A 22,009-nucleotide genomic window follows, 5' to 3' on the forward strand; every position below is an offset into this window, starting at 1 on the left:
CCCAACCTTTCTTTCAAAAGGCTGCTTCTTGCCCTCAGGTGTTAAAACAGATGGAAATTCCTTCCCTTTTCCTGCTAATTGGAAGAACTAGATGTTTCTTTTCCTGGATTGAAAAGGAAAAAAAAAAACCAAAACCATCTTGCCTGTTGACCAGCAAAGTTCTTGCAGCAGTGTCATCCCTGCTCTTGCTGCACTGCTGGGGAGCACAGAGCAAACCTGGAGCCTGCCTTTGCAGGGAGCTGGGTGCAAGCAGCACTCTGTTCAGTCTTAGTGAAGTGTTCAGTGTAATTAATCCCTGTTTAAACCAAATTAATTGAATAGCTGCATTTATTTGTGAGAGCAGTTGAGAGCAGTTCTTTCCCCCTGGCAGACAAAATCGGTTGACCCTTGATTTTTGGACTTCTGAGCCTTTGCCCAAAGTAACTGAGGGCAGGTGTGCCCTGATGTCCTGCTGCTCACCTGTCCCCAGTGTATTTCTGGCTATCAGTGGGTGCCTCGGTGTGCTCCCCTTGGTCAGTCAGGAGGGCTGCTTTGTTTGCATTGCTGTTTGTTGGGCTTTAACCCCAGCCAGCAACCAAACCTCACACAGTCACTTGTTCACTTCCCCACCAAAAGGATTAGGGAGGGGACCAAAAGGGTAAAAGGTAGGAAACTTGTGGGTTGAGAAAAAGACAGTTCAACAGGGAAAACAAAAGCTGAGCATGCAAGCAAAGCAAGGAATTCACTGTTTCCTAGGGCAGGTGGGTGTTCAGCCATCTCCAGGAGAGCAGGGCCCCATCACACGTAACAGTGACTTGGGGAGACAAACAGCATAATTCCAAATGTCCTCCCCTTTCTCCTTCTCCCCCCCCACTTTATATACTGACCATATCACATGGTCTGGTATCTGTCTTTGGTCAGTTGGGGTCACCTGTCCCAGCTGTGTCTCTTCCCAATCTCCTGTGCACTTCCAACTTCCTCGTCAGCACATCAGTACAAGAAGCAGAAAAGACTCTGACTGTGTGTAAGCCCTGCTCAGCAATAACAAAAACTTTCCTGTATTATCAACCCTATGCTCAGCACAAATCCAGAACACAGTCCCATACTAACCACTGTGAAGAAAATTAACTCTGCTCCAGCCAAAACCAGCCCATTGTTTTACATGTCAAGTTCAGCAAATGCTTCTTTAGTTTTTCACATGCTTCTCTTCCATGTGGCCTCTTCCAACTGAGAAAGGGTTTCTGGATCCCCTCCAGGCCAGTGTTACTCTTGTCTGGCACTGCTGAGCCTTTTGCAGTCGGTTTGCACAAGGCAGCTCTGGACTTGCTGCGTTATGAGAAGTACCAGATAACACCTGGCCATCCTCATCCACTGAGGTCTGTTTGAAGGTGTGGAGTGACCTGGCCACCAGCTGTATCTATTTGCCACGATTCCCGTCCAGTGAAGGCAGTGGTCCTTGGTGGGCCTGGCACGCGGTGCTGGAGTGATTGCCTGGCCACCCGCGGGTGGGGAAGTGCCCGTTGGAGAACGTCCCCACAGCAAACACAAGTGCTGGCACGGAAAAGTAAATGAGAGAATTGCTTCGAGTATTTTTAGCTGCTTCTAATGTCATTTAGCAACTGGAAACAGCGGGAGGGGGGAGCTGGCAGCGCGCGAGATGCCCGTAGGCCACCGACGAGCGCCCTGGCGTCCGGCGCTGGCGGCCGTGTGGCTCGGTGAGTGTTGGCAAGGGCTGGCGGCGGCTCCCGGCTGAGTCACGGCTCCAGCCTGGGACGCTGCTTTCTCTGCAAATGTGCAGTGCGGGTTTTGTTCGGCTGCAGCGGCGCACCGTGTCCTAGCAGCCGGCAGCGAGAAGCATGTGGTTAGCAGCAACTGCTTGCAGTGGTCCGGGCTGAGTGGGAGTATCGTTTTCCTTGGCAGACACTTCATAGAAAGTTCTGTTTTTTCTGCCAGAATAAGCAGTCATTACATTCCATACAATTCATAGTCAAATTATTATCTATTGTTAAAATTGCCTTAATTATCAGATGTTTCCTTAGACATGTAGCTGTTTTTTAAGAGGCTGAATAGGCGTGTGTACATTGTGCAGAAGGCCTGAGCTGCACAATGTTTTCAGTACTGTTTTGTAGTTTCAGGGAGATTTTCTGTGGCTTTCGTATGTCAACAGGCTTTTTATTCGTACTGAAACAGCAGCAGAGCAGGGCCAACATGACAGTGAGGCACTGTTTTGGGTCTCTGTGTCTCCCCTCTGCCACTGTATTTCCTTGGGACCTGTGGAGTCAAGGAAGTTTAGGATGAAGTATCACTGCTGTGTGTGTGAGATGGCTCCAATGGGAGAAGGTTCCAGATGAGCACTTTCTGTCTTGGAGGTGCAGGTAGCATCTGCCCAACAGGGCCAGGATCTGTGCCAGGAGGCCGGGAAGGTCCCAGTTCCTTGAGGTGGTGATGTCTGTGGTCTGCTCTTGGCGTTGTGTGCTAGTTTGTGCAGACCCCGCTGTCCTGGTTCTGTGCAATGGGTTGCCAGCCCTGGAACCTGCATGGATGGGGAAGGACTGTCAGTGCTTTTTGAGAGGTGTCAGACATGCAGTTCTCATCTCCTGTTCCCTTCACACATAGCTATTCCCAGGGACCTCTGCAGATGTGCATGTGTGTTGAACTGCACAGGTTCAGTCCTTGATATCTCCTGCAGGTGTGGGCAGCACCAGTATGGAGCATCGGGATTATTCATTCTGCTGCAAAATTCTTTGCCTCCTCCCAGAAGAGGAGCAATCCTCAGGGACCTGATTACATGCTTTTGTTCTGCTTTTTTTTTCTTTTTTTCTTTTTTTCTTTTTTTTTTCTTTTTTTCTTTTTTTTCCTTTTGGTGGGGGGAAGGAAATTCTTGTAAGCCAGAGAGGTCAGGATGTGTCTCCTTGCCGGCAGCCAGGCTGAGAGTGAGCTGCCAGTCCTGGTCTCCCGGGCAATAACCTCCTCGCATTCCTCACATTCCTCCTGCTTTCTCTTTCTTTTGAGATTATGAAGATAACTTCCTTCTCCCATTGCTAAGCAATTTGAGGACCCGGTAAGTTTCCCTCTTGTTCCCTAAATTACCTTATGTGCTCCAAGATGCCCCATGGCAAACCCCTCTGGTGCCCTGAAAGGTGCAGTTCATGCTCTTCACTGGGGTTTGTGCATCTCAGGAAGAAAGCTGCTGTGTGTATTCTTTTTTTTAATTGCCAAGTGTTTTAATTAAAAGAGATGACTACTTTGTTGTAGTTGTAGCCATTCTTACCTGCTTCCTGGTTTGTTAGAGAAGTGTTTAATTAAATTATTTTGCTTTTCTAGGAGAGACTTTCGTGTTTTTCTTTGCCTGTGCAGAATACACGCAGCTTGCAGAGGCTGTGGCTGAAGCACCATGTTTGTACCAGAGAATTTTCTTCTTGTTTACATCTTTGTGGTCCGGGAAAGGTGCTCAGATAAAAATAACATGTTGGGAAGAGGGGACCTGGTGAGAAAGTGTTGGAGGCTTTATGTGTGCAGAGCTGGTGGCAGCCATGTGGGCTGTGGGCAGGCTTTGCCCCGTGAGGATGTGGCTTTGGTAGTTTTCTTAGGATGGTGTTTTCTGTTTGAAAACAACCGTGGTTGGCACAGTCGTCTTCCCTGCTGGTTCATGCCTTGCAGTCTGTCACCTCTCATGTCTCTGTGGGTCCTGGGAGAGGAGGGAGGTGGGATGGGATGACAGTTCTCAAGGGCAGCAGTGCATCACCTCTAAAAGTGATGCAAAGTGCTTGAAAGGATGGAGATGGTGCTTAGAAAGTGTTTGTGGGGATACCAGCTGATAGGATCAGTCTTAATTAAGGGCTACTCAGTGTTGATTTTAATGTGAAATTAGAGCTATAGCACCTCTTTTCTAATGTATGAAGAATTGCCAGATTCCCCACCTCCCCAAAACTACTCTTAGAAATACTTTTTTCTTATTGTCCATCTTCTAAGCAGAGAAATAAAATCTGTTAGATTCTTGTCTTTATGGTCATATTTTCTGTGGCTTTACACAACCAGTGGCTGATGGACTTGGATTTGTGTGAGTTCCCTTTGAGTAGCTTCTCCCTTTGCAAGCTTTGGTCTTGGAAAGGTACATGTATAGCAGAGAGGGGCTACCCTGAGTAAAGGATTTTGAAGGAGTATTTCTCTTAATGTTTCCAATTTAGAAGCTGAGAATTGTCTGGATTTTAAGCAAATTCAGATGGGAGCAAACAATGATGGAATGTTTAAAATATGTTTGAACATTTTTGTGGGAATAGGAGCAGTTCTTATACAGGCAAGGCTGCAGCTTTCAGGAGGTGAAAATATGTGGCCCTTACACATTGTCAGCATTGTTGCTGCCTTTTTTTTTTTTTTTCATTCTTTTTCCTTTTTTAAAAATGCTCATAGGAAATTGGCTTTGGTAATTGAGTTTCTACAGAACCACAACATCCAATAGCTGTTCCTTTCCAGGGGTCACCCTTAGGTTAGTTTAAGTAATGTGCAGTCAGTTTAACCTCTTGTGGTTTGTAGTGCTATTCTAGAAATTACTGGTGATTTGGGGTGTGTTAGAGTAACAACTTCACAGGAAAACCCCAAATGTCAGGGTGTCTGGTTTTCAGAGAGCTCTGACCGCTTCCCTTGTGAAAACCAGGCACCTCGAGGTACGTCGCTTCTTGCATCGGAAAATGCAGTTAAAGCCTTTATGGCCCGTTGACTTTCCTTTTGAAAGAAGCTGAAATAGCCCTGATTTGTTTACCTACACTGACTTATAACATCCTCCTGCTTGGAAGCACCGTGTAGAACCTGTGCTGGATGCTCTGTGTTGGGTCACATCGCCCTGCGTGGCACTGATGGAGGAGCAGCAGTGCTCTGGACCCCCAAATCCCAGGGTTTAGGGGATTTGCTGGCAGCAGAGGGCCAGCTTTAAGAAATTATGAGCTGGGGCTTTAGCTTTGTAGCACTGACAGTTTGGTATAAAAAGCTCTGTGTTGCAGGCTGTGATGACAGGGGGTGATAAATCACTCTTGGCTGGTACTACAGGTTCTAATAATGGTGTTTTAAAAAGATTACATGGGTTTTAATACAAACTTTTTGCTTCTTTGTACTCTCCTCTTTTTAAAGAGTTGAGCCTGTTTTGATTCAGCATTCTTGGAACATACAGACGGAGCCAGGATTTTTACTGGGCTGAAATGCAGTTTTTTGCTTCTACAAACATGAGGATCTTGTTTGAGTGTCTTTATAGCCAACTGGCTGGCAGTGTCCTCTTTGCGAGGGAGCTGGCTTGTTTGTTTGTTTTAAAGGTAACTTTGCCCCATGGGAGATGAAAGAGCAAGCAGCTTCACCCAGTTGTGGTGAGTGCTGCTATCGGAAAGAAATTAGTGATAGGGAAAGCCATGCAATAAGGGTGATAAATAACCTCCTGCCACCTTCCTTGACTTTCCTTGGCCCATTCCCATGGGAGGGACAGAGCATTTATGTGATCAAAGAAACAGGCACAATTACAAGCTTGATGGAAAATTAATCCCTTGCCAGCTACGTATGGGCACCCAGGCGGGCTTTGCCTTTGCTCTGAATAGTGTGGGCTGGATTTCTTTTTGTGTACCTGCCAACCTTAGGGTTTCTAAAGTGTGGTGGCCAGCAGTCCTGGGGGAGCACAGGGTGCCTGTTGAGCCGAGGCAGTAGTGCCCATATCCCTTTGCCTGGGCAGAGGCACTGGGAGTAGCTGGCAAACACCGGGCATGCAGATCAGGGGTTGGAGTGGTGCTGCTGGTTTAGCTTGGACTGGAGGAAAACAAACAGGCTTCCTCCTGAGTTTTGGCTCCGTTTAGAGACAGAACTGAGGGTGCCATAGGGCCATACGCTTTTCTTCTCAGTGGGGGGAAAAATGGCTTTAATAGCGTCTGCTAATGATTCAGTGCTGTTTACATAATAATTGCGGTTCGCTTTCATTAACTCTCATAATGAGATTGCTTTCTTCCAGTGCAATTGCTTGCTGGTTTGGTTTTACATGCTCCTGCCTCCCTGTTCCCCGAGCATGGCAGTGGGATGAGGAGGGTGTGCAAGGGCTCTGTGTCTGGCCTGGCCTCCCTTCCCTGGCTCCAGACATGGAAGAAAGCTCAGAACTGCGCACTGGAAAGGACAGAAGGTGAAGGGATTTTGTACTGCTGGCACTCAGGTGGTGGTTTGGAGCATCATCAAAGTGGTTTGGAGCATCATGGCATCTTAGCGGAGTTGGGTTTGAATCCATTTTGCATGAGGTTCTCTCATCTTCATACTGAAAACTCTTGGGCTTACCTGTTTGCAAGGGCAGGAATACAGTGACCTGCTTCCACCCAGAGGAAGAAGCCAGGTCCTTTTGTCTCCCATATCAGAAGCAGTGATCTGTGACAGTGGATGTGCATCATGGATATTGTTTGTAGCTGCTGCAGCCTAACCTTGATCTCGTACTTGTCTGCGTTCCATGTCTGAGTAATTGTGAGTGGTGGTGTTGCTCCCCAGGCTGCAAGCGCCTGCCTCCAGCCACTGTGCCAAGGAGCTGCCGTGAGCACCGGGGGATAACACCCATGGCTGAGCTCTTTTAAATTAATAATGTCACTTGGAGGAAAATACAATAGTGTGGGTGCTACCTTTTGAAAAGGTAAGGCCGGGTATTGTTTGGTTGGGTGTTTTCCTTTGTAGTGCAGTAGTGGGTGCATGAGGGTTTCAGAGCAGGCAGGACGTGGCTGACCCTGGCACAGCACTGGGCTGGAGCAGAATGGGTCCCCTTGGAGCAGTGGGTTCTCACCCAGGGGTGCTGTGGGGAGTGTGGGGGTCTGTGTGTGGCTTTGCAGATGTCCTGGGGGATGCGTGCCCTCTCCCCTTTGGCTGCAAGTGACTGTTTCTTTAGAAATATGTCTCAATTAATTGCCACTGGTAGATTAAGGTCTCGGCTGCTAGAGGGTCCTGAGCAGAGGATGAGTTGACCTTCTTCACCTTTGCAAAACAAAACACTTTGATGGGGGGTTGGGAAAGGTGTGATTTCTTTTGGCCATGTGGCTTCTGCTAATTAACATGAGTTAATTTGGGCTGGTTGAAGAGCTGTGGCTTGGTGGCTAGAGGAGGCTGGAAGAGACAGGGCTCAGGGCTGCTCAGCCCTGTTGAATCTGGCCCACCAAAGGGATCCTGGTGCAGGCGCCTTGCTAGTGAAAACTCCGCATTATTAAAGGCTCCTTTATACCTCTTCTTGCCGTAACTCCTGTGAGAACAGCCAGGCTTTTCAGCAGCCTTCCTTATGGGGAAAGTTCTGTGAGGGGAGCAGCCTGGCCGGCACGGTGCTGCTCCAAACCAGCCCTGAAGTTGCTGTTGAAGCAGTCTGGGTGTGGGCAAGGGTGCCAGGTGGGCCTGGTGCTCCTGTCCAGCCTTGATAAAACAAGGGCTGTGGGTCCATTTGCTGCCCAACTGGCTCAGTAGGATCCTGAAAAATAGTTGTGGAAACTAGGGGTTAATTTCTAGGTATCAAAATATGCACAAAAGGTTAAATGAGACTTCCTTCTTGTCAATGAATTACGGCTTGAAAATATTTGCATTCTTTCCTGAAAGATTTAGGAATAATTATACAGCACTCAGGGGCAAGGCATTCCCAGATAAACTTAACAACTCTATAATTTGTACTCGAGGCAGGGTTTCCTGTAAGTGATAGCTTTGTTTAATTTTACAATACTGCTTCCAAATGTTTGCTGACTATGAATTGCCAGCTAAACTGGACTTGTGAATCTGGAAGAGTATTTATTTGTTTATTATTGCAGACAGTTAGAGCTGCTGTGTTAGGCTAAAACTTTGGCATCTTCTTTACAAGCTGTAGGCATCTCTCCCCAGGCAGGTTTGGTGCAGTGGGCAGCTGATGTGGGGTGTGAACAGCTTTCCAACTTCTCTGTACAAAATTCCTTAGCTTCTCTAGGATCTCCTCCTGCTCTGCCTTTCTTTTTCTGGGGTTGGGAAAGGAATGCTGCAGTCGCAATGCACATACTTTATTTCCATTACTCAAAGCTGGAGTCATGCATAGTTACAGCCAAAGACACTTCAGCAGCTCTGGGGATAACAAGATAGCTGACAGACTGGAATGCGGATTTATCAGGGGTAAAAACTGGCAAAATTCCTTATTTCTGGTTCTTCTTTTTAAATGGGCCCTTCATGCTCCTGCTGCAGGAGTCCACCACGTGTTTAACCCCTTGTGTTCTCCCAGCTGGATCCAGGGATGAGCACTGGCACTGCCCATGTTTCTTTTGGGATTAAATTGCTCAGTCCCACATAGTTCCTAGGTGTTGTTTTTGAACTGCAAAGCTCTTTAAGAAGTGCTTTCAATGGGTTTTTATTTTAAAGTGCAAGCCTTTGCACCAGATGTCTGTCTGAGTGACCACAGAATGTAAATTTTACTGTGTGTTGCCTTTGGACTGGTAGTTTGGGAGACTACTGGGCAGTTAACATAGGCAGATTGTGCCATGAAGTCTGCTTCCTTGGATTTGATTCATATTAATTTCTTTCAAAGCAAATCTCTCTGTTGGCTTCAGTTTCATTTTGCTGTAGAGCTACTTTTACTGTGCCTTTGCTAGGACCTGGAAATACTTATATGAGAAATAGGTCATATTCAGCGCCATGGATTTTCAGTTTTATATATATCAATATTGCAAGACATTAAGCAATTTCTTTTTTGGGGAAACAAGTTATGGCAGAAGGAGCACACTTGGAAGTTAAATAGATTAAGTGAAATCCTCAATTACAGGAGGGAGGTTCAGAAGATAAGTCAGGCAGTTTAAGGAAGGAGTTTCAAGTTAAAATTTAACCTTTCCCGGTCTTCTGTGAGCTGTGGTGCAGCAAGACCTGTCTGGAGCCAGCCCAGTGCGGGAGCCTGGGGTGAGGTCTGTGACGTGGCCATCTGCAGGGTGGATGGGTTTGGAGCTGAACAGGGAGCTGGTGGTTGTCCCTGTGGTTGAGAGTCTCAACTGGCTGAGAATGAGGAGAATTTCACTTTTTATTGGAAAAGGAAAGAATTGCTCAAGGATTGCAAAACACTTTGTTTTGGAAGAAATGTCATTGTTTGAAAATAGCACAAGAGCACAACGGGAACTATCCCTAAACCTCTGGCAGTCCTGGAAATCCACTTACCTGGGGGCTCCAGTGGAACTTCAAGGCTTGGACTTTTGTCCAGGCTGGAGGGCTACACTTCTCCCATTCCTGCCTCTTCCTTTGGTGGTGTAAGGATGAGGAACTTTATTTTTATTGTTTTTCGTTTTTATATTTTAAGCAGGAGGTGTAGTTTAAAAAGGAAACTAAGTCATGACTTTTGGACAGAAAGACTGATGGGGTGGTGGCCAGCACTTGGTCTCTCATGGGATAGTTGCTGGCTCCTGGTTTTCTGCCCTCTGTGTCCTTTCTGCTCTCTGCATTTATCTCGTTGGCTGAACCCCAGGGACATGGATTTGAACCAGCATGGCCATCCCGCTTTGCTGCAGGCCTTTGTCTAGGTGCTGCCTGGTCTATTTTGTATGGCTGCATCCCAGCACAGGTCGATTCCCCACAGTGAGAACCTGTTCTGGTCTCCACTGGAGACACCCAGCCCATGTGGGTTTGTCACAGAGGGCAGCCCTCCAGCCAAAACCTTGTCTTGGTGCTGCCAGGATTTCCCCATGTAGCTGGCAGGTTGCTCAGTGCCTCCCCATTGCAGGGGCTGCCCATCGCTCCCCCAGACTTTTTTTAGCTGCAGACTTTATTTCATAGAATATTTTTGCTGATTGAGGGTGCCAGGACACAGGCTGTGGGGAGGGAGGAGAGCTCCTCTTCCTGCTTCAGAAAGACTAACACAACTGGTAAATCCACCCCATCCTTCTAATCAGCCATCTTCTCCCTGGGGCTCACAGTGCCAGGGCTGTTTACCTTTCTGCTGGTGTATGTCAATGGTCCTGCCTGGCAGGTGGATGGCACAGGTCCTGTTCATACTCCCTACTCCCCCCAGGTTGCTCAGGGCTGTGCTTAAGACAAAATAAATCCCTTTGCTGCCTGCCAGCAAAACCTCAGTGCAATTGTCCTCTGGTGCAATTGGGTGCTGTCAGCCCAGTGTGTTGTTTTCCTATCACACCAAAGCTGTTTGCACAAGCCCAGCTGCTGTTCAAACAGGGGATCAAAGTTGGGGTTTGCAGGTGGACAGTCTGTGCAACACCAGGGCTAAGGTGTCTCCAAAACTTGTTTTTTCCAAAATACCTAAGAAAATATGACCCTGTGCCGTGTTCCCATGTGGAGCAGCAATGAGGAGGCACATGTGAAACGTGTTTGAAAAGAGGGTAAGGAACTCAAAAAGCTCTAATTTTCAAAGGTTGAAGTGGCCTCCTGCACTCTCCTTTTGTAATTTGCTGTCCCTTCTGGGAGGGATTTGCTCAAACAAAGGTGGCAGCACAGAAGTTGGCTTGGGAATTGTTGCAGAGATGTTTCGATTTATCTGTGCTGGGGTGAGGAGGAGGAGTACCAGTGTGAAGCTGGCAGCAGATAAGGCTGGTGTTCACAGCTGTGCCAAGGAGAGCGGGAAAGATAGGGCATTCTGGAGTGGGGGAGAAGCAGGAATTCTTAATTTTATGATATCCTTATCTTAATCCTTTCTCCTCTCTCTTCCACCCTCCTCGCTTCGTCCAGGGTAGGTTAAACTACTCAGCCTCGCCTTTTCCACAAACACTGGCAGGCTGGTGGTTCCAGACCTGGGAATACATTGGGAGTCTGTTTCAGCAGTGGGATGGGTTTTTGGACGTAGGTCGTGTTGTGCTAGCAGAGCACAGTGCAGTGCTTGTGTGAGCTGGGTGGCTTCTGCAACGGATACCTGGCTGTTGGAAAAGTAACACTTGGTGGGAGTAGCAGTCAAGGGCTTAAAAGCACGTTTTTCAGGTCAAAAAATCTTATTTACAAACTCAGCTATGGTCTTAGCTCTGAGGTGTTTTGTCCAAGGGGAGATAAAAGCAGGGAGGTGGGAGATGTAGGGGATGGTTCTGAACGTCACCAGAGCGCAGGCTGTGCTCTTGTCCCAGTGCTGCTGCTGCTCCCTGGGTGAGGAGGCAGTGACCCCACAATTGGGATCTCTTGGCAAATGTCCTGCCCTGTGCTTGGGGTTGGTGCCTCTTGCCTCTCCAGGCACTATCCCTTTTTTTTTTTCCAGGGGTATTGAACCTGGAGCTGTGCCTCTAGCTGGAGGGAGGTTTCCACTGATACCCTTCCTCTGTATGGTGGCCCAGTTTCTGGGAATTTCAAAGGCCCTGGGCAAGTCGCACCTTGGCTTTTTGGCACTGAATGTCCCCTGCCTCCTGTTGTGCTGCTTATTTGCCTTTCTCCGTGTGTTGCTTCAGCCTTGGCCATGTGCGTTTCTGGAGGTTTGTCTTATTTACATGAACAGTTCTCGGAAAGTTCAGCTGAAAAGCAGCTTTTTTTTTTTTTTTTCCCCTGGGAACAGCCAGGAACCACTAGTGTGTGATCTTTGTGTATAAAGTTGCCTTTCTCTGATTATAAACAGCAGCCCTAGGATGGATGTGTGGTGGACCTGTTTAGATTTAAACCTGACCCACCTCCTCGTTTTCAGTGCTGGCATCTCCTTTGAGCTTCTTTCCTGCCTTTTGCAGTAACACGTGGTGTGAGTTTTTTAACGTTTAAATTGGAAAGTCCTATCAAATTGTGGTGTCCTGCTCTAGGCAGCAGAGTATGATTTTTTTTTAATGATTTTTTTTTTCCAATGCAATATCAGATACACACACTGCTCATTAATTTCCCATGTAGCCTTTCTTCTGATGGCCTGGCAAGCCACAGAGAGCCTATTGCGTGCCCCAGTTAGTCCCTGGAAGCTCTGACTGAGGGAGGGGATAAGCTGGGAAGCACAAATCTGTGCCTTGGTCCTGCATCTGCAGTGGAAGAGCTGCTGCAAGATCAAGCTCTGCTGGCTATCCCTCCCAGAGCCCTTCATCTGGGCTTGTTTCCCCAACCCTGCTTTGCATCAGGCTGATGTGAGCTAATTATTTCTGAAATCCCTTTAATTGGTGGCTCTTTCTGGTCCAGCTGTTTGTACAGTCATGAGCAGAGTGGAGACCTGGGGCAGAGTAGCATCACCTTTATTTCCCAGGAAGGCAGGCTGGATCAAGGGGTTGACAGCATCCCTGGGGTCATTGATGAAGCAAGAAAGGCCTTTGTGTGGCTTTGTGGGCAAGGCTGGAAAATGCAGCATTCCAGAAGCTTGCTGCTTTACTGGATGTTCATAGTGTGCAGCTGTGTGCTGAGATGTAGCATGGGTTCCTCAAAATTGAGTTGTGGCTGTGATGGTCTGGAGAACATTTCTGGGGTGATGGCAGTGGTTCTTCCAGACTCCTGGAAAGCTGCTCTGCAGTGGAGCTGCTCAGCTAGCATATTTGGCACCAAACTGGCTGATTGTGGAAGGGGCATTGCCCATGTCTGGGCTGACAAAGTCATCCTACGCTAAGCTAAACTGGGGGGACAACCAGGGAGCTGGAATTGTGGAGCAGCACAAGTGCTCTGCCTTGCCTCTGGTGCCAAAACAGCCTCCGTGTTGCTATGAAAATGTCTTGTGGAAAACTTTCCACTTAGAACTGAAGTCTCATTTATGTCTGCCCAGAACCTGCTCTTGGACTGAATTTTATTTTCTAAGCAAATGAGACTTTCTGGTCCTTGAGGCGGTGGAAATAACTGCTCCACCAACTTGCAGCCCACCCGCCCTCAGGGGCCCGGGAGCCAGTGGGGGTTTTGGCAGAGGAAATGGTTTATTCGGCAGCAGCAGTGTAAGGCTTGACTGGGGCAGTGGGCAGCACAGCTCTCTCAAACTTAGTTTGTAAGCCCTCTAAAAACTTGGTTTTCAGGGGACCACAGCTCCTCATATTGCAACCTTCGGACTGCTGCTGCGTTCTCAGAGACCCTTCCAGTCACCCCCCAGACTGCAGACTACAAACTGAACATGAAATGCTTAATAGGAGCCAAACTGCCTTGAAAAATGCGTGGATGCAAAATTAATTTGAAAAATCTGGCTTTTTTGTGTATTTTCTTTCTGGAGTCTCTTAACCTGCTCTAAGTTCTTACATTATCTGCATTGTTACTCTGTTTGGCATGCTCTGCGGGCAGGAGAAGGGCTTATTAATGTGGGTTTTTACATAGATAGGTGGTTGTGAAGTACTATTGACACATGGAAATGTTGGTGGATGTTTAGAGAAGGATCAGCTGTTTTGTGATAGCTCTGTGCCAGTTCCCTCGTTCGAATATAGTTATGAAACCCAGTTGTAGCAAAGCATGTTTAAATAAAAAAAAAAAAAAAAGAAGCATATTTCTGTGGTTTAAGAAGAAGAAAAATCAACCCCAAAACCACATACACCCCTCCTTAGTAAAAGTTTTGCGCACATAGGAAACAAAGGCATCAGCATTTGCTTGTCAGAGCTAATAAAGTTTGCTTGGATCTTAATTTTTCTGCTTGATTTCACAAAGTAATTGAAACTTCCTTTTTGCTGCGAGCCCTTTCCCCCCCTTCTTTTCCCCCCTTCTTTTCCCTCTTTTTTTTAAATATTCTTAAAAGAACATCTTTTGGTCAGTGAGTTGATGGAATTTTGCTCAGGAGGCAGGCGCAGTTTGAGCGTACTTTGCAACTGGTCAGTCAAAGCTTATAGGGCAAATTACTTGTGTCTGCAAGTCATTCCTCCAAGTTGAAAACCACCTAGACCAAATAAACCTTGAACTACAGGTTTTATAGGAGCTTTTGAGCATGTAAGTGAGGCTTTTGTAATCTCGGTGATCTGATAAAACCTTTAAAACCAGGGTTCCCATAAAGAAAATAGTTCCACTTGAGGTGATAAAAGCCACATCTGGTAAACTTTGCCTGCTACCTCCTGATGACCTGTGAAACAGCAAATAGTCCCCACTCCAGAGGAACCGAAGCCAAACTACTGGTGCCATACCCTTGTCGTGGAGGGGATGCACTAAAAAAAAGTTGATTTGACAGCAAAACCAACAGCCTTTGAAGAAGGAGCCTCTTCTGGCTCATCCTCTAGCTCACAGTTGATATTCCACGACTAAGGTGTCTTGCTGCTTTCCTCCCGGCTGGCACAGGGAGATTCAGAGGTTAGGATAAGGAGGGGCCTGCGTAATTGAAAGCAAACAAATAGCTAAGACAAAGAAAGAAACATAAAACAGCAAACCCAAAGCCACAAATAGAAAACAGACTTTCCAGATTGATTAGTTCAAATTTGTTTATTTGAAGTCCCAAAAGTTCACATTGTCACTCTTTTGAGGTGTCTCTCCAATTTGGCAATATGTTGGCCATGTGTTGCAGATCAGTTTTTCACAAGAAAGACCCTGTTTTCTGGTGTGTTGGTGTTGCCTTAAACTTTGAATTGAAAGGAGGGTTGCAAGCTCCCAAGACTGATTTGTAATTGTGGTATTGAGGTGCTGCTTTTGAGGTAATTACATTCTGTTAAACTTGTTTCATGGAGAATTTTCCTTGGGCACACATAGTGCTAAAATGTGCTGCTGATCACTTTACCCCAAGGTTTAGGAAGACTGGTGCACTCACTGGCTTTGGAAATCAGTGGAAAAGTTTGGGTTTACTTTTGTTTTTCAAAGTGTTTTGGATGGAAAGGTGCTTCCTATCTTCAGTAACAAATCAACAGCGCAGCTGTATTTTGTACATACATACATATATATATACACACGCACGCATATATATATGTGTGTGTGTGTGTGTGTGTATATTTTATGGATTTGGCTTAAACACCCTCAAGTCCCCAGACAGAGGAATTTCAGCTCCAGCCTACTAACTGTTGGTCATTAATGAGTCAGGTCTAAATGCCTTGATTGTGCCTGAGATTTCTAAGCTGAATCTTTGCATAACATTAGCATGGCAGGAATGCCTCTCAAGGACAAACGAGAACTTCCCAGGCCTTCCCATGCCTCTCCAGGAAGGAGTAAGTACATTTTGGGTTCTACTGATATCATCTCGTGCCTTGGTGCTATCAAATCGGGTGGAAGCTCCCCACTGCTCTGGTAGCCTGGCTCTGATGTTCTTTCACATCCAGGCACATTGTTTATCTTTAACCAAGGCTTGGATAAACTTCCAAAATAAATGACTGGAGTAGTCCAACTTGGTCTGCTTTGGCGTAGGTTTTCTGGAGTGACTCAAACGTTATAAATATGAAAGTAGCTAGACTTCAAACGCTGCTTTTGGACTAAGTTTTCAGAGTTGCCTTCTAAAGCAGCAAAGGGGAACATTTCCTTGAAGAAAATCTTTGTTTTTTCTCCTATTTAAACCCCCGCCCTCCCCGTTTCTCTTTTCATCTGCACCCTTTGTTCACGTCTGCCTTCCTGATTAAGAACTAATCAGTGAAGATAGATTAGTCCGGGAGCATTGCAGCCCTTGGGACCCGCGCAGCTCCGGCGGGTCAGGAGCCGGGAGGCACCGCGGGGTCACCGTCACCGCCGCGGAGGAGGCTGGAGGAGGCCGGCTGGGCCGCGCTCCAGTGCACGGAGGAATGCGGTAACAGGATTTAAAGGAAACGTACAGAACTAACGAGGATTAAGGCTAATTGTCCTGTGAGGGGCGGCAGGATGTGGCCGTGCGGGGAGCAGCTCTGTTCTGTGAGGGGGAAGGTCTGGTGGTTGGGGCCTTGTTCGTGGAAGGCTCAGGTAGGTTTTGGTTGGTTTAGCTGCTTTGTGTGGAGAAATGGAAAATAGTGGATTGGAAACGAAAATAAAGTTGAGCTCTCCCTTAAAGACTTCAAGGCTGTTAGAGCAAATATTTCTGCAGTTGGTGGGAAGCATGCTCCAAGTGCTGGTTCTCGTCGTGCCTCGGCTGTTTTTGCTGGCTTTGCACAACTGCTGCTCTGTGCAGGGAGCCGATGTCCCCTGACTGCTTGTCCTGGGGCTGGCAGGAGGCTCTTGCTGAAGGACTTTGTGTGCCAATGAGTTTGTTTTGAGCAATGGCGTGAATGTTGTTGGAGGTGTTCAGAGGACCCTGCCTCCCCTCGTAGGTCAGGCTGGTTATCAGGTCTTGCAGAAAGGCCACGGGTATCTCTGAGCTTGAATAAGGGGGGGATTTAAGAAGCAAAAGCCCTTGGGCTTCATCCTCAGCAAGCCAGAGTGTGTGAAATGCTGTCTGGAGCTAACCATCCATCATCAAGTGGTACTAGAGGGCAGCCAGGCCAAAAAGAACTATTTGCATTGTATTTCTGCACTTTGGGGAAGATCTGTTGCTACCTGGAAGAAAGTGAAGTTTGCATGTGTCCAAGCCAGAGCATTGAGAGATGATGCCCTTCAAGGCTGTGGGACCCTCCAGGCAAACCCCTGTTTATTTGCCTTGTGTCAAGGGAGGGGATCAGAGTGGGGTCTGGGGGCACCAGAGGTGTGATTCTCAGCAGGTGTGGATGGACAAGTTGCCCAAGCAAACTCATTCTTCCTTGGGCCTTGGGTTTTTGATGTTCCTGGTAGGAGCAGTCCAAAGCTCAGTTTTCTGTCCTGTACAGAGGTGCCTTGAGTGACACTGGGGGTATGAAGAGACACAATAGGTGCCTGGTTTCCCAGCTATTAGATTACAGCTGGACTTTGACACCTGAACCCTTAAACCTTGTTTTTTTTGTTTATACTTCCAGTTACCACAAGTCCTAAGTCTTGACTCCAAAAACCCCAAGCAAGCAATAGTTTTGCAAATGGAGAAGATAGGGTTTTTTTCTTTAGTGCAGAGCTTGGGCTCACTTTTGCTCCCTCCCTGAGTGGGGTTCCTGGGATCAGTGGGGGATTGGGTGTGGGTAGCTGGTGGCATGCAGGGCACCAGGAGGAAGGAGATAAGGAGTTGGTGCTCTGGTCTGAAGTCCAGGCTGCCTGTGCTGTTGGGAAGAGAGCTCTGCCATTGGCAGCTGCGTGGGACAAGCAGTTCACGTGGCTTTTGCTGTCAAAGCAAGGGGAGTAAAAGCAGTCCTCCTGTCCATGTACTTAAGACTTTTGGGTGGCTTTGGCTGGTCCTGGCTCTTTGCTGAGCCCTGCATCCAGCTTACTCTTCTCCCTGTCCAAAACTACCCAAGGCAGGGTGAAGGAGCATGTCCTTACAAGTGGAAAACATCGCCCAGCTACTTCCCAGATATTTGTGTATTTATTCATGCACTGCCCTTTAATGTAGCTGTTTGCAGTTGTTCTTGTGTTTTTGTTTGGGTTTGTTTGTTTGTTTCTTGGTTTTTTGGGGTTTTTTTCCCCCTTCTGTGTAAAATTGGTCTCAGAATTGGAGCAGGTTCTACAGTGCCTATTTTGGACCCCACAATAGGGAATTAATCTCTCTGGAAGTTAATTAACGTATCTCTTTTGTTCCAATTTATAGATTAGATTATTGTTTGTATAAAGCCTGGGATATTTTTTAAATTTTATTTTAAGTCGAAAACAGGAAATTGTGGCTGAATTCCACAAGCTTTGTTTCTTATTTGAGGAATTAAAAACATCTTCAGGTTTTGGGGTTTTTAAAAAATTTCTTGCTTGGGTCACAGCTGCCCGTTTGCATGCCCTTAGTGCTCTTATTGCTGTGGAACTCATGGAAATGGTAGCTCTGCTTTTTCTTGTGCTGCACATGTGGTTTTGCTTGTGCAAGCAGGAAAGCTTCACTTCTGTTGAGCTCCTGCATAGCTGATAAAATTGGAAAGGGGAGATGTTCAGGGGTTTTGGCCACACAGCCACAGTTCCAGTGCCTTGGGGCAGTGGTGCTTGCCTTGAAATGTGCCAGTGCCACCAGTTGGGAGAGCAGTGGCTTCCTGTGGTAGTGTAACTCTCAGGTGAGATCTGTCTTACTGAGTGCCTCCAAAAAAACATTAATGTCTTATATCCTTCTGAGTTTGTTTTGTAATTTTTTGGGGTATTTTTCCACATAAAGCATGATCCTCAGAATCATAAGGGTCATCTGCTGTCAGATCTGGGACTTGCCAGGGGATGACCAGTCTGCTGGCACAAGCAGGTGAGCCTGGGTGCATCTCACAAGAACCTACTGTGTGGCTCTGAAATACGTTTTTGTGCATTGACAGTGGAATCAGCTGTGTTTGAAAAGGAAAGAATTACTAAAAAAGTGGTTGCCAGTGGCATATTTCTGCTTTTTCCTGCCTGCCCACATGTGGTGCCACCCTGCACTGGTGTGAGCATCCCTGGAGGTGCTTGGTGGAGGGTCTGGGGCATGCAGACGGAAAGAGGCCAAAAGTGGAGGGAGAAAATGTTAAGGAGGAAAAATATTCCAATTTAAATTACATTGGTTGTGATGGAATCAGTTTTGGTCAAAGGCTGCTTTTTTTCTAGCAAATAGCCGAAAGCTTTAGGGGAGAAAAAAATACAGGCATTTTTTTTTGGGTTTGTTTTGCCTTCTTAATGGGGAATTTGAGGAAAAAAACTGAGAAGTCTCACAATGAAAGTAACTGTCTCCCAGCCACATCTCTTCTGTTTGCTGTTCCTTATGCCTGAGGCTTCTGTAATTCTGTGTATTTGCTGTTCCAAATGGATTCTGTTTCCTGACACCCCTTTTGCCCCATTTAATTGCATGAAATTATACTTGGTGAGGTATTTTTGTATTACCCTGGTAAAATCTGCTGGCCAGTCTCTGTTGAATTTTGTAGTCTTGATTGCTGGCTGCATGCAACTTCTTTTTCCTGTTACTTTTACCCTTAGGTAAAGGTTAAGAATTAATGACTGCAGGTATTGGTAGCTGTTGGAGGGGCTTAGCCATCCCAGAGATGGGTTAGTCTATCTGTATCCATCCTCCTCACCAGAGAAGTGGGAAAAATCCAGTAATTTTCTGCATACCTTGTCCCTTGTATTACACCACTCACTTAGTGTGTGTAGGCAGAGACACGTTATGAAAACTGTTTCATGCCTAAAGAATTCGTTGATAATAAAGAGAATTTGCATTTCCTAAGTTCTCAGTCAGAGATACCGAGGAGGGTTTTTTGGTTTTGTTTTTTAAATTATGGTTTAGAATGGTTTTCATTGAAGGTTTTTGTCTTAGCTATAGCCAGGGAGAATCCTCTACTTAGCCAGAGTTATTTCCTTTTCAGATTTGCTTAAATAATAAGTTTAATTATGTAATATTTTAATATTCTTTTTTTCCCCCTTGCCTTATTTGTATATTCAGGTCTTTGTGTGGTTTCTCTCTCTTTTGATGTTTGCAGAAATGTATTATCTTCATCTGTCTGGTTTGTGTTTGGTGTGCCACTAATTGACTCAATATCCTGTTTGTTGGAATGAAAGCAGGCTCTATCATGGCATATTTTTCCAGGGTGTAAAACCTTGCAGTATTCGGGCCACCCTGTCGGGTAGGAAATTGTTGGCTGTGCTGTGGAAATGAAGCAGTGATGGTATTTTTCCTCAGGTGAGCTGGGTTTTAGATTTTAATGAACTCTTTAAACCTCACTGAAGGCAAGATCCTGCATCCTCCTTGCTTAGACATCACCTGCAAAGGGCAGAGTCCCCAGCCCAGATGTGCTGAAGAGAGTTTTTGGGTTTCATCCTTGGGGTCTTCCACCTGAACCTCTCCATTGTCCCAACGTCAGTTTGAGTGCTGGGCAGAATGGGATCTCAGTTGACCAGTGGTGCTTCTCTGGGCTGGTATGGAGAGCAGAGACAGATCTTTTTCTTTTGTTTGGGACTGAGGAGCTGGGTTAGGAGTATGGGAAGGGCTCTTCTGGTCTATCACTGCCCAGGAGGGATATCCCAAAACCCCTCCAGGTGACCTCAGCAGACAGCATTTACCCAGACCTGGTCCTTCAGGGACTGGCTCTGTCATCAGGTCCAGGATGAGCTTTGCAGTGGTTATTTGGACCTGGGAGGGTGGTTGCAAGAGGCCTCTTTATGTCCTAAGTTGCTCTTTCCAGTAGAAAATTAAATTTCTTAATGTGCATTTGGCTTAATGTACACACATGGATATAAATCTCTCTTGTTCTCTGCACTCCCTGACCCTCTTGGCAGTAAATTTGGGAACCGAAAGCTGTCAACAAAGCAAAATGGAAAAATAGAAGCCAGACAGACCTCTGTTGTATGCGATATTTTAAGTAACTGTAGGTACGCACTGTGGAAATAATTAGGATTATTTGTTGTGTTGAAGGGAGGTATGTCACTGAGGTATTGTGTGTGCACTGCCATTCCCATGCCTGCAAGATGGATTAGCAGCTGAGTTAACAGATGCAGTAAAGCTCAACTGAAAATAGTTCACTGTTGTTAAGTGTAGGTGAAAGGGCTTTGGTTTGGGTATCAAAGAGTGTATTTTGACTGCTTGACAAGTTTGAAAAAAAAAAAAAGAAAATCATTTCACTATTATAAGCTTTCTCTGTGAGTCTGGGAAATTTTTTGGTGCCATTAGAGTAATCAGCAAAAAACTGAAATGCACATTGATTAATAACCTAAGTGGAAGTGCAGGGGAAACAAGTGGCTTTAACATTAATAAGGCAAATAAACCATTTATATAAAACGGTTGCTAATTGGGTGGGATATTAAATATATTGCATGCTGGCTCATGGTGCCAAACAGTGGTACTTCCATAACCCTACTAATCAGCTTTGGGAGCTGACTACATAGTGAAGATGTCTTCTGGCTTAAAAAGTCCTGGGTGGTTGGGAAAAAAGGTTCAGGTGGGGATGAGGATCCATGGTGGCTGAATCCAGGACCAAGATCTTCTGTGACTGTGAAAGGGCTGGAGCCCCATGCCTGGATGGAGAGTGGTGCTGGCTGTTTACCTTTATGGTGAGGATCTGAGTTAAGGAACATACGGTGTGTTCTTTCTTTTGGTGCTTTTTAGGTGTGAGATCCCAATAGGAGTTGCTAATGTTTTGAGAAGGGAAGAAAGAAAAGCTGACTCTGGTTGCATGAGCCTTTAGAATGGGAATGGGAAATTATTCACATTGGAAAATGGGATATGTTATTTTGTGTCTGGTGATAGGTGTAGAGAGGCTGCTGCACAAAGTGCTTCTCCTGGAAGTGTATAGTTGAAATGAGGGTTTGGGATGGTTGTAACACTATGCACTCAGGAGCATCAAGGGAAGTACAGCCCCAGGTGTGCCAGCCTGGTTTGCCCTGCTCTGATCAGAGGGTACCAGCAGCTCTGCGTCATTTATAGGATGTGAGCGTAGGATTCTAAGTCTGCTGCCCTTGGTGGATGTGTCACCACTGTTAGCAGGACCTCAATGCTGTTTTACATCCCTTCCTTCCTGGCACGCGACCATCTCCACAGGAGTATTCTCCTCAGTAAAATAAACACAAGGCTGACAGCAGCACAGCTTTAAAGCAAGTGGAGAGCTCTGACCACCCAGTGAAAAAGGAGAGTTCTGATAAGAGGCATCAACTAAAAATTCAAGTTTGCTGCTTCTGCCAGGAAGAAAGCATGCCTTGAAGCAGTGTGTGTGTGTGTCAGCCAGGGAGGAGGTGGCAGGGCTGCTTTCGGGGTGCAGTGTACCTCAGAGACAGATATTTTTTCCTCTCTTTGGTGTTCACAGCTTAGTGTAATTTCACCTGGAAATAGTTAAATGCCAAGACTCTGCATTTTTCTAGTGTTCTTTGTTGGCAGGTATCTAATGACAGTGTAAGCAGTGATTGTGCTGTGGCTGTGCTGACATCCTGTAGGGATTACAGCAGCACCATTAAAGATGGACGGGAGCTCATGGCCCATTCCCAGAGGTACTGAGCCATCCCCTGATAATTTTGTAGCCAGGAAAAGGGGATATTTTTGGTATTTTCAGTAAATCAAAGGTGACTGGATTGAGTGGACAGTTTGGGACTTGATGACTCTGCCAGAGCTCATGCTTTTCTTTTTTCTTGCCCCTTGCTAATGCAGGGCTGGAGCAGTGGAGCTATGCTCAGGGGTGATGCTAGTGTTTCTTGTCATCTTTGTTGGGGGTTTTGTAAAGCCTCAGTAGCATGTCAATTATATATGATGGGTGGAAGCCTAATATTCTGTGATAATTAGAAGGCAAGTCTAGTGTGAAATTGGATTAGGGTCCGGCATTACAGTCCGGGATTCCTTTGG

At 46.3% G+C, this 22,009-nt stretch overlaps 1 protein-coding gene across 2 annotated transcripts in view; it reads left to right on the plus strand.

Annotated features, from left to right (window-relative positions):
* GPC4 (glypican 4) overlaps positions 1 to 22,009 on the plus strand; it is a 67,077-nt gene that overhangs the window by 3,907 nt on the left and 41,161 nt on the right. Inside the window, exon 1 of one of the 2 annotated variants that reach the window (XM_088062663.1) lies at positions 1,622 to 1,694. The exons of the other annotated variant lie outside the window; for it this stretch is intronic. Within the exon in view, the coding sequence (XP_087918789.1) occupies positions 1,637 to 1,694 (58 nt within the window). The 5' untranslated portion in view covers positions 1,622 to 1,636. Of the gene's footprint in view, positions 1 to 1,621; positions 1,695 to 22,009 lie in introns of those variants that run through there. 2 annotated transcript variants of the gene reach the window in all.

This window comes from Pseudopodoces humilis, chromosome 15 (assembly GCF_049639895.1).
Source record: "Pseudopodoces humilis isolate 2021_Gansu_Grassland_sample_001 chromosome 15, ASM4963989v1, whole genome shotgun sequence".
NCBI classification, from domain to species: Eukaryota; Metazoa; Chordata; class Aves; order Passeriformes; family Paridae; genus Pseudopodoces; species Pseudopodoces humilis.